The 16,647-nt window shown below is 52.8% G+C and overlaps 1 protein-coding gene across 5 annotated transcripts in view; it reads left to right on the top strand.

Moving 5' to 3' along the window:
* The window catches only part of SMOC1 (SPARC related modular calcium binding 1), a 153,986-nt gene extending 137,948 nt beyond the window's left edge, over positions 1-16,038 (top strand). For 2 of the 5 annotated variants that reach the window (XM_029952492.1, XM_029952491.1), the window contains exons 11-13: positions 6,805-7,049; positions 13,402-13,454; positions 13,984-16,038. In XM_029952492.1, the coding sequence (XP_029808352.1) occupies positions 6,805-7,049; positions 13,402-13,454; positions 13,984-14,064 (379 nt within the window). In that variant the 3' untranslated portion in view covers positions 14,065-16,038. Of the gene's footprint in view, positions 1-6,804; positions 7,050-13,401; positions 13,455-13,980 lie in introns of all 5 variants that reach the window. The other 3 variants (XM_029952493.1, XM_029952495.1, XM_029952494.1) reach the window with 3 other exon arrangements.
* Positions 16,039-16,647: the final 609 nt, after the last annotated feature.

Here is a 16,647-nt window from a genome sequence, read left to right as displayed (position 1 = left end):
GTGTTTGGTGTTGATGAGAATGAGAAAAGTTTGAAATGCATTGGGTAACTGTGTTACCTAGAGGCTGGACTTGTAATCAGAAGGCAAGCCACATAAAATAAGAGATAGTTTAGAAATCCAGGAAGAGAGTTGGGGGGTGGGGGGAGAGGGGGTGCAGGGGTTAGGGAATGTGGCTCAGTCGGTTAATCGTCGGACTTTGGCTCAGGTCATGATCTTGTGATCTGTGAGTTCAAGCCCTACACCGGGCTTTGTGCTGACAGCTCAGAGCCTGCAGCCTGTTTCAGATTCTGTGTCTCTCTCTCTCTGTGCCCATCTCCCGCTCAAGCTCTGTCTCTCTCTGTCTCTCAAAAATAAATAAATGTTAAAAAATTTAAAAAAAAAAGGGAAGAAAGAGAGACGCATTTGCATGGGGAAGCCATGGCCCGGTGTACCAGGTTCTCCAGGGTTTAAGCTGAATTTCTCGCCTGACCTGGCCCTGCAGGAGGGTCTCACTGGCCATGTCCTTCCTCCCATCACTGTGCTTCTGCTGCTGGTCCTTCTCAGTCCCTCAAATGGGCCCCAAAGAGCCCTCCAGGGTCCTACCTGCCCCAGGACCTCCATGCCAACTGCTGCTGCAGTCTGGAACATGAGGCCCCATCCTCCTGTGACCTAAAATGTCACCGTCTTAGCAGCTAACCCATGTATAGGGGCCGCCAGCCACCCTCTATCACCACACCTCTTTTTAATTTCTCAGCCAGGCACTTACACTAGCTGGTATTTTGCTGGTTTATTTATTGTCTGGCTCGCCCTACTTAATGAAAATGTAAGTTCTAAGGAGAAGGAGCAGTGTCTCTCTTCTTCCCTGCTGTTTTCCTAGAACTCAGAATAATTCTTGGCACATAGGAAAGGTGTGATAAATATTTGCTGAATGAATAAACAGCTAGAGAGATGGGCAGATAGATGGATAGATCCGTCTGTGATACAGGGAGACAGGTTTTGATAAGGTCTCTTGATCCTGGCACACGTCAGAGGTTACATTAGAGGGTTCACCAACTACCAAAAGACTGTGATTCCATATCTAGCCATCAAATTCCCCATCATCCTTCTTTGTCCCTCTAACACCCTGGATGGGCCCAAGAGACTTGGGGCAGCATGTGGAGAGACTCTGGCCAGGCAGTCTTCTATGATGAAAGAGCAAAGGCCCAGGGCAGCTAGAGGGTGGAGAGCACAGCTAGAGTAGGGCTATTGAAGAAAATTCGGGAATCCAGGCTTCCTGGGTTTTGGCCCCTGCTCTGAATTCAGGCAGAATTGAGATTGTAGGCACAGAAGACTGAAGTCAGGGAAGGCACCTCCAATCCCTCCTACATCCTCTCAGGGTCTGGCAATTAAAACTGGACATCAGCTGGGGCCAGTGGGAAGAAGGGGCAAAGAAGTCATATCTCACCCCGCCAACCTACCACCTGTCAGGCCTAGAGATTATGGCTTTGCACAAACTCTTACATTTCCATTCTTCCCTGGTATAAGCTCCAGGTTGGGTTCTGGGGACATACGGGGACAAAGGCATGGTCCCTAGCCTGGAGGGGCTTCTGATTTGGTCGAGAGAAGAGGTATATAATCACAGGATTGCACTATGAAGTCAGTGGAGTAATAGAGGCAGAGAGAGGGCTAAAGGGCCTCAGGGGCAGGAGGGCATGTGGGAGAAGGCTTTATATATGAGATATTTCATCTGAGTGACATCTTCAAAGGACAAATGCCCCAACCCAGATGGACTAGAGCAAAGAGGCCCTGGGGGCCATGAGACAGGGCCTGTGCAAGGAGTTGTAATCCGTATGCCTTACATCTGGGAGTCAGGCAGAAGGTGAGGCTATAGATTTGGGCAGAGACCAGATCACACCAGGCCTTGTAATTCATACCAGGGCAGGATGACACCCATGATTAGGGGAGTATTTTTTTGGTAACCTTTATTTTTCAGAGAGAGAGAGACAGAGTGGGAGCAGGGCAAGAACAGAGAGAGGGAGGGAGACACAGAATCTGAAGCAGGTTCCAGGCTCTGAGCTGTCAGCACAGAGCCCAATGCAGGGCTTGAACTCATGAACTATGAGATCATGACCTGAGCCAAAGTCAGACGCTTAACTGACTGAGCCACCCCGGTGCCCCATGAGCATTTTTGAAGACTCGTCCTGAAGGCTATAGGGAAGCTGAATGGGAAGAGAGCAAGACGGGCTGGGAGGGTTCCAGCCACCATCACAGGGATAGGTGAGGAGGAGCCGCACTACAGCTGCGGGGGAAGGGATGGTTTTGTGAAGCTTTAGCAGTGAAAGCATTTAGATTTGAAGACTTAGTTATAGGACATGGCAGGGAGGGAGATGTCTGCCTCCTTTTCTGGGCTTCCAGCCTCATTTGGGAGATTGGGCGAAGGGAGAAGCAGCACTGCCCAAATCTAAGAATAGGCAAAGTAGAATGGGGTGTCCATAGAAACATCTGTGGTTAGTACATGGGAGGGGCCGCCTGCAAGTATCATTCCAGGATAGCAGTTCTCAATGAAGGTTTTCAGGTTGATTGAATTATCCTCATGGTCCTTCCTACCAGGGCTCTAGGAGGTGAGCTCCTTAGATCAGCACCCACCCCCCGCACCCCATGGCACCCATTAGCATTCATCAGACCCAAAGGAAGAATTCTGTGATCCTAGCTGTCAGAATCTTCTCAAGTCGGGGAGTCTTCTTTCTCTCCATCTCGCCCCAGAGAAAGTCAACTTTCCTGTGAGGTGGGATGGGTTGTGTGAGCCTTCTGGCCCCTCATGCGGTCCCCCACAGAGAGACCATCTGTACTGTGGCTTCCTCCTTCCTGCCCAACACCGTTATGTGTCGATGGCCTTGTAAGGCAAAGTCTGGAATATGGCTGACTCGGCGTTTCCCAGCCCCACACCCCTGCACAGCTGGCAGGGCTTGGGCCCCACTCCAGATGGGGCGCAATTGGTCTGCTTGGCTTGGCTAGTGCTTCCAGACCGTCCCGCCTCACCTTCCTTAAAACTGCTTGGGACGGCAGAACAAGGCCCAAGATCCTGGCCAAAGCAAGTTTTCTTGTGGCAAATGGGCTGGCTCTCCCGCTGTGCACTGCAGCCAAGGCCTGGCTGGGTGAGGCTGCGGAAGCAAAACTGAAAGTGTTGCAGGAGAAGGGCAGCACCTGTCACCTCTTAACTCGGGAGAACACTCAGTGTGGCCAGGGAGGGACCCAGCTCTGGCGTGTTTCCTCATCCCTGGAGGCCAAAGTCAACAGGACAGCCACCAAAACAGCCCAGAGACAGCTGACACCAGTCCTTGGATTTGTTTTACCCAAATCCAGAATTCGGTATCATTTGGGCATGACTTGCCACACCATCTCCAAAGACACTTGGAAAACTCTACACACCCAGTGAGCCCTTTTCGTAGAGTGGAACCTCACCTGTTGGGAGGCCCATGGCATGGACCAGTGCTGTTAGGTGATTTAAGGGACCATTGCACCCTCTGATGTAGGGTCCCCAGCCCTTGCCTGATGAGCAGATTTGAATTCCAACTGTGCTGATCTCCAGCAGGGTGTGTGTACACACGTGTGTGTGTGTGTACACATGTGAGAGAAAGGTTGGAGGTCTGATGCCAGTGGAAGGAAGCCTGGATCTGGAAGTGCAGGTTCCCAGTGTTTTAAAGGATACTTCTAGAAGGCTGACGGAGCTGGAGGGATCAGTGGGGCGTGGCATTGAGGGCAGGGGTAAGTTTTGGGGAGTCTCACTGTGATGGAGAGGGCTTGAGAGATTCCTGGAAACTCTGGAGGAGGCGTTTTGGCCCCGCCCATTGGGCACCCCCCTAGGAAAATCTCAGCTTCTCTGTAACCAATCGAGGCCTCTCAGCTCTTTTGCACATGCATGCCCACTGCTGGTGCGACTAAACTTGGACTCCCGGTACAGCTCAGTCCTAACTCAATCTTGTATGAATTATGGTGGGGGCTGAAGGTTGTAGCAAATGCAGAAACCCGATTTTCAGAGTTTTAAACTGAATGCCTTCAGTAGTTTTCTATTATGTTTTGTTGGAAACATGGAAACTATCCCTAAACCCCTCCAGCTACCGTCCCTTTTCTCACCCCATCTTCTTCCAGAAAGCTCATGGTTAAACCATGTTCTGGACCCACGACTGGAGTCTCCTTCGGTACCTGAGTCCATGAGCTTGGATGAGGTTTCGGGAGTCCATTAATCCCTGTGTCTACACAGCACTATGTGCATGTGCACTTTTCCAGAGAAGACTATAGCTTTGTTTAGGTTCTCAAAAGGGTCCATGAGCCCTCAAGGCTAAGAAATTCTCACTTAAAAAAAAAGAAAAGAAAAGAATTTCTCACTTTAAATGTACTTAGAGCTTGGCCAGCACTAAGTATTGGGTTCCAAAGTAGGACCCTCGTGCTGCCAGCGTCATGGGTAGAACTGGGCTCTGTTGTCAGGAATGGAGATGGGATGGTGGGTTTCTGGAAGTCAAAGGGGATCAGGAGCAGGAACCCTATGTGAGCAGGGGAGGCAGGGGGAAGAGGCAGGACTGGGCGGGCTGAGGGTGCAGCAGAGCCAGAAGCACTGCTTGCGGGGGTGTGTGTGGGGCGGGGGGTGTGTGGGACCGGAGTGGTGCTCAGAGGACTTCTCCCAGGAGAAGCAAATATCCTTGGAACCTCCAGGGCCAGGTCAGGCCAGTGGTTGTGGCTGTGAGACCCTCCTGAGAATGAGGAGGGCAGGACCAAGTGGACAAGGGAGACAGGGCAGGGAGGGAGAGTCAGAAGGAAAGGGAGGAAGAGGGAGCAAAGCCAAATGATAGCCACTGTCCACGGGAGGAAACTACCAGAGGTTGTAAAGCAGGGAGAAAAGAGCTTCTTGCTTTGGACCAGCGCAGAGGATGGCGTGGGAGCTCCATCGGTGGAGTTGCTGAGAACTGGACAGGCTGGAGCCCCAGCAACACGTGTCGGAGGCAGTGGGCCTCTCCTGGCAGGGCGGCTGGGCGGGATGACCTCATCCCTTCCCGGCTCAGCGACTGAGGCTTTATTATTCCAGCCTCTAGGTAGACATGACGCTATGCTGACCCTAAAGGTTAAAGAAAGATCTGCCTTTGCCGCCATGGGGCTCTCGTGGTTTCTGGCGGGAGGGGCCCAGAGGGAGAGCCCCCAGTGGGAAGAGCTGGAGCACCTCCCTTGGGGCTCCTCTGGGCTGTCCTCGCAGCTCAGGCCCTCCCTCACATTCAGTGAAACACAGGGAGGCAGGGTGCTCAGAGAGGGAGCTGGCCACTCTCCCTCCTGCGCCACAAACATCTTGATAGTGAATTTTCTGCTGCACACCTGATGTACCCTGCAGGCTTGGGAGTGAGTGCTATTTTAATAGAGGGAGCTCTGAAACACCAAAACACCATATACTAGCTGAAATGAAAATCTGAGCTCCACAATGAATAACTCTATGCCTGTTTCAAAGACCCAGAAGAGCCTGCTTTCCATGACAGACGAGGCAGATTCCCAAAGAGCCAGGGGCGGATGGTCCCTCACACCTTCCCCAGGTACTCCCTGCAGTAAACCTGTCCAGATGACGTCCTGCTGGCAGACCCACTAATTGTACTGTCTTGAAATCAGCCCAGGGTGCCCGGGGGGGCAGGGGGAGATCGCTGCCCAAGACTGCAATCCACTTAATTAGGAATGGGCATTTAGCAGGGATACTTGGCTTTGTTTGGTAATGCAACTTCTTTTTCCCTAAACATCGAGGTCACTTGGGGATGGGAAAGGGAGTTTGCTGGCTCGTTCACAGGGGTGGAGTCAGAGATGGTCCCCTCCCTTCTGGAAAACTCGGCAAACCTCAGAGAAGAACTCCAAGGTGTTGGCAAGTGCCGTGAATATTTTTCTTGCCAGATACAGTTTCTGCTTGGCAGATGTAGTCTACTATGCATACGTGGACTGTGTCAGACATGGCCATTACTGTGCACCTTGACACCAGGAAGCCTTCTTGGTTGCTATAGTCTGGTATTTCTAAGCAAGCCTCGGGGTTCTAGGATACATGTGGTTTCCTAGATCCATCCCAGACTTCCAGACTTAAAACTTCTGTATGGAGAGACTTACCCTTAGTTGGTCTGGGACCTGCCAATTTTAGACTTGCTCAGTTTGTGTCCATCACAACTGTCTTCTCTCAATTCCTACCGCACTTGATGCCCAACAGTGACGGGCCATGGGAACTTCCCACTGAATTGTCACTGTCTGATTTCAACGTATTTGGCTCAGTCTTCCCAAGACACTGAGCACTTTGAGGCCAGGAGCAATGCCTCCCAGGACCTGGCCTGGTGTTAGGTGTGTGTGCACCCTCAAATCACCCTTTCCCAGAGTCACATTCATTGAGTGGACACGTTCATGTGTGAACCGCAGCTTGTCTGGCGATGAACCTCAGGCCAGGAGGGCCACGTGGATCCCAGCTGTGGTTTACTCAGGTGAATTAAATCCTTTCAATGTATCTTCAGCACCCATCTTAATGAAGAACATTCCTGGCTATGGTAGAGGATGAGGCAGGTTCGTGTAAGCAAGGTGACCTACTCAGGGACCCCCAAGACCTAAATTATCCAGTCTCAAGAGTCTAGCTGGAGAGGATGGCTTAATTCTGCTGCAGGCCGAGTGGGGCTGGGAGGTCTTTGGCTCGGAAGAGCCTCTGCTACCTGACTGCTGGCAGCTCAGCACAGGCACCCCGGCATCTGACCCCATGGGAGAGACGTGCAGCTGGGCCGATGGCTCCTGCAGAATTCTGACTGGTGCTCTCCGGGGTGGGGGTGGGGGTGTCTGCCTGTGGCCCAGGTTTTCAGAACCAGATCCCAGCCACACCCTGGAGGAGCGAGTGGTGCACTGGTACTTCAGCCAGTTGGACAGCAACAGCAGCAATGACATTAACAAGCGGGAGATGAAGCCCTTCAAGCGTTACGTGAAGAAGAAAGCCAAGCCCAAGAAGTGTGCCCGGCGTTTTACCGACTACTGTGACCTGAACAAGGACAAGGTCATCTCACTGCCTGAGCTGAAGGGGTGCCTGGGTGTTAGCAAAGAAGGTGAGTGCTCACTCTGGTGCCCCTGGCCTTCCAGTGCTTGCCCCACCCAGGCACAGGGACCGCGGGCTCCCTCAGTAGATGGGTTCCCAGGTGCTCATTTATTCTGCTGCTTATGAAGAATGTGTTATGCTTTATGCTGGATGCCTGGTACTGTTGAGAGATAAGGTCCCTGTCCTTCCACAGCCTACTGAGGACATAGATCTTAAAATATTTATGTACATTGTGGTAAGTGCCAAGAGAGTGTGTTAGGATAGGCCAGGCTGCAGTGACAAGGAGACCTATACATGTAATGGCTCCACACAGGAGAGATTTGTTCATCTTGCCCATGTAATAGTTCAGCATGATTCCAGGTCATGGTGCATGCGTGTGTGTGCACACATGCAAGGGGAGGAATAGGTATGGAGATTGTTGTGTGCAGTCACTCTGAGATCTATCTTGGCTACAAACGACTCTGCCATCTTTACTAGGTGGCTTCCAAGGTCACCCTGGGGTGGTGTTTCCATTCTAAGTCAACCAGATGGAGGAAAGCATGGAGGAGTGCACGTGGGGAGGGGCTGGGGTTATGCTCCAGTCCAGGAAGTGACACACATTACCTCTCATAGTTCATAGTGGTTGGAACTACCACCAGATCACAGCCAATCATAAGGAAGGCTGGGAGCCCAGGAAGAGGAGGAGAATATGGATTCTGGTGGAAACCTAATAATCTCTGTCAGGATAGAGCAAGTGCAGAGTGCTGTAGGAATATATGTAGGGACCCTTAAATTAGCTCGGGGCAGACAGCCTTGAAAAACTTTGTGAAGGAAGCGATGTCTAAACCAGCCATGGGCCACAGGCTCAATCTCGTCTATGGCCTATTTTTGCATGGCTTGTGATCCAAGGATGGTTTTTATATTTTTCAAGGGATGTAATTTTCAAAGAAGAAGAATACATAATAGACTGCACATGGCCTGCAGGGCCTAAAATATCTACTACCTAGTCCTTTACAGATGAGTTTGCAAGCCCCTGATCTACACCGATACCTGAGGAATGGGTAGGAGATGGCCGAGGCAAGGGGTCAGCAGAGGGAGGAGTGTTCTGAGCTACAGCTTACAGTGAAGATGTAGAGGTGAGGAACAATTTCAGAGGAACTGAAAGATGTTAGTGGGACCGAAATGCGTACTTAAAGATGGCAGGAGCTGGAGGGGTGACAGGAGGTAAGAAGACAGTTTCAACTTCATAAGCGCAGTGGAGAGCTACTGAAGGGGTTCAGTCCAAGAAAGGATAGGATTGGTTTTTTTCTTCAAAAGTGCATCCTGGGAAATGGATAGCACATGAGCAAGGCAAGGTCCCCAGGAGGCTGTGGCAGGAGGTGACAGAGGCTCGAGTCAATGAAAGCACAGTGGGAGTGAAGGGAAGTGAGTGGCTTCGAGAATGCTAGAACCACAGGATATAGGGATGGTGGTTGCTTTGGGCACCTGGAGGGTGGTCTGTTGGGCACCGAGTTGGGCAACATGGAAGAACAGAGCAGGTGTAGGGGGATGGGAAAGACAGCCAGTATGGATTGGACATGTCAAGTTGGGTGCGTGTGAAGGATGAGTGGGTCTCTAGTGCAGGAGAAGGGTTGGGGTTGAAGATGCCAATCTGGATGACACCAATTTACTTGAAACGGAAGCTTTGAAGAAAGCTGAGATTGCCCAGGGAGAAAACATAAGAGCTTTTCCTGGCTCATAACCCTCAGTGAACACAAAGGATAGCACAGAAGCGGATGAATGACCTCCAGGTACCCTGTCTCAGGATGCCCCTTCCGTAGCTGGTTCTGGCCCTGACTCTGGGGTGTGTGACCCTGGGCGAGTGAGCTCATGGCTCTGGGCACTCCTGTCTGATTGACGACGTCTCTCTGTGTTCCCATCGTACTCTGAGTCCCCAGGACACAGTGCAATGTCCTGGCTCAAACCCTGCCTCTGCCACAGACTGGCTCCTTCACCAAATACAAATCACACAATTACTCTGGATTTTAGTTTCTTCATCTGTAAAATGTGAACAACCATGGTATCTACCTCATAGGACTGTTGTGCTGACCCAGAGGGACAGTGAGTGAAAACATTTATCACAGTGCCTGAGACAATGAAGGCCCTGAATCCAAGTTCAACGTTACTATTCTTAAGACTATTGACTTGGTCAGCAGCACTTCTCACACTGTACTGTGGGTGGCTTTTCTGACACCCCCTGCAACAGAGCCCTGGATTGAGTTACCCCAGGTCTAACGCCCAGCACAGTGCATGGCGCCATCAGATCCTTGTCAGACGAGTGAATGAATGGATTGGGGGCTTGCCCCTGTGCTAACATCACTCTTTGACATTCGTGGGGTTTGTGCCCATTTTCCAGAGCATAGGCAGAGGACCAGTATTGGAAAGAGACCACCCAGTGTTGGTGTAGACCCGAGGCCCACCCAGGAGCATGTAAGGACTGAGGAGGGATGGACCCACAGGGGTCTGTAATGACTCTGCCCTCAGTCCCCTCTGGTCTACGCAGCACACAGATGCCAAGTGGAGACCCAGTGTGGTAACCTCTTGGCCACAGAGCAGAGAGGGGCTTCCTAGCCTTTCTTGGAAGCCTTGCCAAGCCCCAGGTATCTGCCAACTCTGGCTCATACACAGGGCCTGAGGGAAGCACCCAGGAAAACTGTCACCTGGACTGTGATATTTAGGGAGCACCCCTCCTTCTCAACAGACTCAGCTGAGGACGGGCTTTAGTTTCAAGCCACCCTCATAGCTTTGCCCAGGGGGGCCCCCAGAGTGCAGCCGCCATCCTTCCACGCCCAACACCTTTGACCCCTGTCCTGAGCTCTTCGCCCCGGAAGTGGGACAGGAGAGGCCTGAAAGCTCTGGGGCTGCCGTTGACCCCCAAACGCGCTGCCTGGTTGAAAGTATGGCTAGGGTGCGTGTGTCGTGCATAGGCGTGTCCATGCATGTCCCTATGAGCATGTCTGTATGTGTATGCGTGTGTCTGTGTGCACCTATGTGTGCACATGGTCTGTGCATGTGCATGCATGTGTGCATGTCTGTTCGTGTGTCTCTCTGTGTTTGTGTGTATGTATGTCTGAGGACATATATGAGCACATCTCTGTGGGTGCACGTCCTCAACTCGTTTTGCAGGAATCTACACTAGGAGTCTAGACGAGCCTAGAGAGGATTAGCACTTTGCTCGAGGTCAGAGGGCACATGCAGCATTGCTGGCCCTTGGACCCAGCCTCAGGATACCCAGGCCAGAATGCTGTCCCCTCCATGAGAAGGACCTCAGAGTGTTGGAAGGTGGTCCCTGTGTGAGCACGCCAGTCTTGCTTGCCTGAGGAAGGCCAAGGGAGAAAAAACCAGTGGCAAGTGTGGAAAAGTAGGGGAGCAGGCCCACCTTGGATGGCATGAGCAGGAGTAGAGGCTGCCACCAACAAACTCAGGAGGGGAGACCCATTGCTTCCAAGCAGGCAGTGCCTACAGGAGAAGGAAGCTTTAGTGAGAGGCAGGGGGGAGATGGGGCGGGAGGCAGGGGTAAGAGCAGAGGCTCTGAGGGCGGACTGACCTGGCTTTTATCCCAGCCCTGCCACTTGCTTGCTCCATAATCTCTGAGCCTCAGTTTTGTCATCTGCAAAATGGAGATGATAGTATCTACCTCATAGATTGGGTGTGAAGATTTAACAGGATGGTGCAAGTGAGGAGCTTAGCCCAGTGACCTGGTTCGTGGTGAACACGCAAAAGAAATCGGTAGTAGTGAAGGAACACACCCAGGGGCTCAAGACAGCGTCCTGGGTCACTCTGCTCTGGAGAGCGCAGAAAAGTCACTTGGGCAGAAGGTATGTGGGGAATGAGCCCCTGCGTTGGTCATCTGGTGTCATGCGGTGCCCTCTGGTGGCCTGAGAGAGGCTTGCAGGCCAGGTGGGGGGCTTTCCCCGGGGGCTGGGGGAGTGCATGCAGCTTAGGGGCCAGTACAGCTTTGGGTCTGAGGGACCGCACTTTTCCCAGTTTAGAAAACATCCTTCCTCAGGATTATTGTCGCCTGTGAGGCCGGCAGAGTGGAGACTAGTTCCCCCACTTGTGGAAAAATCCCAGCCCTCCCTTGGAATTGCCCAAGGATGCCGCCTGCCCTGGGTTCTGGCTTTTTCTCTCCCAGGCCCTCCTCGGTGGTTAAAGCATGGTTCTGGGAAAAGGTAGCCAGGTCTGATTTTGCTTCACCACCTAAACTCTGGGTCATCTCCAAGCTTCAGTTCCACCATCATAAAATGCAGACAATGTGGACATTTTATAACAATCATATAAAACTACCCCGAGGAGGAAGTGATGTGATTTAGGTAAAGGATTCGTGCTGGAAGCCTCCACAAGCCAGGGCTGGATACTGCTTACATAGGGTCCTTAATTTGCTGGGAATCATCTTAATTCCATAGTCTTCCGAAAATCCCTTCTCAAGTTCTCAATCATAGTTTCAAGAACTGTGGGTTTGCTCTGTCCCAGTGCCATAATGTTCCTGGGAGGCAGTGTTGCAAAGACAGACAAAGGGGTAGGGGTGCCCCCTCTAATGAGGAGACCGTGTCCCGAAGGAACTTAGGTGACGCTTAGCTATAGCCAGCTCAGCTTTGTGACTTAACGATCAGAAACCATTTCAATGCCGCCAGCTGTATGCCATTCACCACAGACTCACAGATGGGCCCACTCAGACTCTGGAGGCTTCTGGGGACCTTAACGGCGCCCACCGGTGGAGCCACAGAATCGAACTCGGCAGACACACCAGACCAAGTTGCACCTTCACAGTCACATACACACCGGAGGTTATTACACTCCCTCCCACAGAATTTCTACGGATGAGACCACTGAGGTCTCCAGGGAGTGATGAGCTCCCCCTTCCACCACTATGGGTGGGCCAGACAGATGGGGGCCCCTAGTAGAGAGAGAGAGGGAGAGAGAGAGACCTCTGAAGTCTCTGGGGATTGATCAGGTCCCCCTTCCACCGCTAAGGGTGGGCCAGTGGGGCCCCTGCAGTTTCCTGTCGGTGAGACCACTGAGGTCTATTTCTCAGCTCAGCAGGTGGCATAACTGGAGGGCCCTCTTTCTCTGTGAATCTTTTTGCTCACCCCTGAGAGAAGCCGCTGCTGGGCCTGGCGGACGAGTGATGGGATTCGGAGCAGGTGGGATCCTATCACTGCCCACCTGCCTGCCCCAGGCCCACCACTCCCTTTCCCGGCTGGTTTCCTCATCTGTGAAATCAGACATACCAGCACCTACCCCGCACCCCACCCTGCCCTGGCTTGTGTCACTTGTTCAGGGCTTAGGAATGTTAGCTTGACTGGGGGCAGGGCCATTGAGCTGGGGTTCCCATGACCAGACAGGTGGGCGTGGGCCCCCTCAGCACTTCATGCTCCTCAAAGCCCTTTCTCCACATCACGAATCCATTCAGCCCCTCAAGGCAGTCCTGTTGGAGGCTGAGCAGAGGCAGCCCAGCTGTGGCCCCAATTCCCATTCTGTAGACTGACCCAGGGGGGTTAAGGTACATGCACAAAGTCACATGGCCTCCAGGGGTCACACAGAGCTGGCCCAGTTCTTGGTACCTCTGCCTCTCAGCTGCCACCCCTCCTTGAGAAGACCTGGGCCCTGCAGAAGCCTCCAAGACCCATCAGCACCCTATGGGCAGAGTGGGCATTAGCCAAGGGAGACGTGGGCCTTGGCTAAGTCACTCACTTGCTGCAAGCCTCAGTTTCCAGATGATGAGGCTGGACCAGTGGTCACCACCAAGATTCCCTCAACCCTGATGTTCTGTGACTTGGAGAACCAGGACCCACGAAGGTTGTCCAAAAGTCCATCAGCACCAAAGCCCTTCTCAGTTGAGGAGATTTCAGAGAGGTATCCCAACGAGGGCCTGGCCTTTTAGAAAAGGGACTGCAGGGAGCCTGGGTGGCTCAGTCAGTTGAGCGTCCGACTTCGGCTCCGGTCATGATCTCACAGTCTGTGGGTTTGAGCCCCGCATCAGGCCCTGTGCTGACAGCTCAGAGCCTGGAGCCTGCTTCAGATTCTGTATCTCCCTCTCTCTCTGACCCTCCCCTGCTCATTTGCTCGCGCGCACGCGCGCTCTCTCTCTCTCTCTCTCTGTCAAAAATAAAAAAAATAAAACCATTAGAAAAGGGACTCTGTTTAAAGGTGCTGGACAGGTGTGGGTTCACCCAGGCCCAAGAGGGCCGTTAACACCCACAGAACAAGAAGCATGGGCACACAACCTCTGGTCCTTTCTCGAGTCCATTCTTCATTCAGGGGGTGGGGGGGAACAGGCACTCAGGCACACAGGATCTCGTGGCCGAGGGCACTTGAGTGTCATACGTTCCTATTTGTTGCAGGTGGTAGTGTTGGCAGCTCCCCCACAGAAAATGAGCAGGTCCAAACCGATTCAGTAAGTTGTCTTCTTTTTGGGGTCCCTGCCACGGGCCCCCTAAATGCAGCATTGGAAGTACGGCAAGAGTGGGGGAAGTGGCCACATAACTTCGGCTCCCATTTTCAATTTTTTTTCCGTTTTTTTTTTTCTTTTTCTGAGAACACAAGATAAAGATTGGTTAGCCCGACAAGGGTCCTGTCCCCACCTGTAAGCCCACCCCCCTGCCACTCCCAGCTTGAAGGACTGGCATCTGGGAGTAATTCGGTTTATCCAGAGCACACCCCCACCCCCACCCCAGCTCTGCTTCCTCAGCAAAGCCTGATTCTCTAGAATGCCAAACTTGTTTCACTTGCCCACTGGGGTGCCCCGTGGTGGCAAAGATGGGCTGGTAAAACGTGGGCTTCTCTGCGAGTCTAGGCCACCTGTGCCCCAGCCAGCCCATAATTAACAGCAGGCTGATAGCCCGCTCTTGTGAGGAAATTGATGTGTATCGCTGGGTTCCTCGTAAAGCTACCTCTAACTCCTTGCTTCTTCCCCTTCCCAGTAGGACGCCTTGTCTAAGGAGTGGAAAACCAAAGGGCAGGTGGAGAGACCAGGGAGGCAGGACGGACCATCCGATGCCGTCTGACACCTAACCTTCGCCAATCCCACCCCCCACCCCCCGCCCAGCCACATCCCATGTAACATAAGTGGTGCCCACTGTGTTTGCACTTTCGATAACTCTCATTTGCGCGTTTTCTTTTTGGTTTCATTTTTAAACACCAGTATCTACTACCACAGTGGGAAAAGGAAAGGAAAAAAGACTGTTGATTCTCTCTCTTATTGTACGTTTTTGGATCTGCTACTGACAACTTCGAGGGGCTTTTTTTGGGGGGGGTCAGGGTGTTTGTTGCTGGGACTGAGAAGAAAGAGATTTATATACTGTACATAAATATATATGTAAATTGTATAGTTCTTTTGTACAGGTGTTGGCATTGCTGTTTGTTTATTCCACCCCCTTCCCTGCTCTCGTTGTGGGGCTCTGGACACACGGCCCAGCTTCCTGGAACCCAGAACTGCATCCCCAGCCACCCCGGGGACCGACCCCTGTGTGGGGTGGACGGGAGCCCTGTGATCATACTGTTGACTCCATGGGGTCCTTTCTGGTGGGAGGAGGGCACTGCCCCTTGCTTTAGATGTCAGATCTTGCAAGTCACTGGGAGGCTGGCTTTCCCAAGCGAGGTCGGGCGGGGGGCGGGGGGGGGTTGGTAGGAGTAGCCCCTGGAGGGCAGGCAAGAGCCAGCACTGGCACCAGTTCCCCCCTGCCGACGTGTTCCTGCTCTGCAGACCATCAGGCGGCCCAGACTCTGTCTCTGGGTGCACGCATATCCTCGTGACCCACTGAGCAAACGATCCTCAGATGATTTGCATTAGGCCGCTTGAAACATTTTCACCCACGTATAGCATCTACTCTTTAAAGCATGAGAGGGGAGGCAAAGAAGAAAAAGACACACAGTGGGGCCTTCTATTTAGTAGATTTTTGACGTTTAAGCAGTGGAGAGAAGAGGACAAAAGGCCCACACTGATGAGTGCAGGGCCAGCCTCCGGCAAATGCACGAGTGAGGCTTCCCGTGACAGACTCTCTCAGCAGCAAGATCAGACTGGGGCCTCCCATCCCTCTCTGTCTCCTCTGCCACCCTGTCCTCAGTGGTCACCACACTGAGGAGTGGGGAGCTCGGTGAGTTAACTTATTGGTAACTCAGTGGTTTCTTTGTTTTTTTACCCAATACTGAGGTTCTTCCTGTTTTTTCAAATGCTTCTTAGGGCTCCCATGCTCAAGGCCAATTCCAGAGTGAAACTGATCTTGGGCCTCCTGCCACTGCCTCCTTTGGAAGTGCGGGGATAATAACCCAGCTAGGGGGAATCCAGACCTAGTGTTCTGCACACATTTTACTGGGATTCCATTGTGGGCCGTCCAGCCTTCCTCTGCCCCTGTGGCTGCGCCCATTCAGACAACGGTCAGAGAGCAACAAGTGACACCTAGCATCTCTTCCCATGAGCGGCCACGGTGGCGTCGGAGGAAGGCAGGTAGCCCAAGACTGATGCCCCTATTGGATTGCTCTCGGAGATCTGGCCTCTTCACATATCCAAGCCAGCACTCCCATAAGCGCACCTGCCGCGGCAGATGGTGTATCCCATTTTGGGTCTGGAAGGCATTGGCACGGTAGAGCACCAGCCCACTCCAGGGCCTGCTCAGGGAGGGCCTGGTGAGGGGAGTACAGCCTTCTCGGGACATGCTAGAGAAGGTTCTTGCTATCACGGAGTGAGTCCTGGAAGGTGTCTCAGGGGTGACTGGAGGCACCATTCCAACATGGTAAGGAGGAAAGGGAACCCCCCACCCCCATTGGTCTGGACCAGAGGACTCGGTGTGTAGATGGACCTTCCTGGAGGCCCTTTCCCAGGCCTGAAGGAAGCATGAAAGAGAGGGCGCCTCCTTGTGGAAGTTCAATGCTGCCATCTTCTCTCACACACGTGTAGGCAGTGTTGTGTGACTTGCCTTTGTTGGGGGGGGAGACTATTTGTAGCTTGTTTTATAAAAAATAAAAATGGGTAAACCTTGGTAGCTGTTGTCTCTTTCTTTGGGTGGCTTCCTCTGATGGAAAGGTTTCTTTCTCTTCAATGTTTGGTGTTTTCCCTCACTCTTAAGTCCGAGTTGTCCAACTCGGGAACCAAGGGAACTTTCGAGTGGCTACGAGGTGTCCCTGCGCTTTGCCGTGATTCCTTTGGCCCTCGCCTGCCATGTTTGTGATTTCTGGTTCTCCCTCTACCTCCCCAGACAGCTGCCACCACAAACCCTCAGTGGGACGCAGTGAAAGTTGCTGGCAGTGCCTTGGGGGTGGGGCTAGGGGGTAAGCCCCCTCCGTGGCTTCAGGCTGGTGGAGGTGGGCACATCGGCCATAATCCCCATCTCATAATTCCCACCCCAGGTGGGAAGCAACTGTGGACAGGGTGCAGCCCCCAAAGGGGTTCATGCCATCTCTGCCCCAATTTTATGGGGGTACATATTCAGGTCGAGGCTGCAGGTCTGGTTCACAGCCAGAGGGCTCCAGGGTGGGGCTTGGCAGCCATGGTGAGGCTCTGGATTCTCTCCGATGCTATTGGCATCTCTTCCTTTCGCCCCCTCTCCCCATGCACAGCTGTGCCTGGAAATGGCTTCCCCACCACCCTCTGA

Source organism: Suricata suricatta, chromosome 9 (genome assembly GCF_006229205.1).
Source record: "Suricata suricatta isolate VVHF042 chromosome 9, meerkat_22Aug2017_6uvM2_HiC, whole genome shotgun sequence".
Classification (NCBI taxonomy): Eukaryota; Metazoa; Chordata; class Mammalia; order Carnivora; family Herpestidae; genus Suricata; species Suricata suricatta.
The sequence above is the reverse complement of the archived record's forward strand: the minus strand, read 5'-3'. Positions and strand labels throughout refer to the sequence as shown.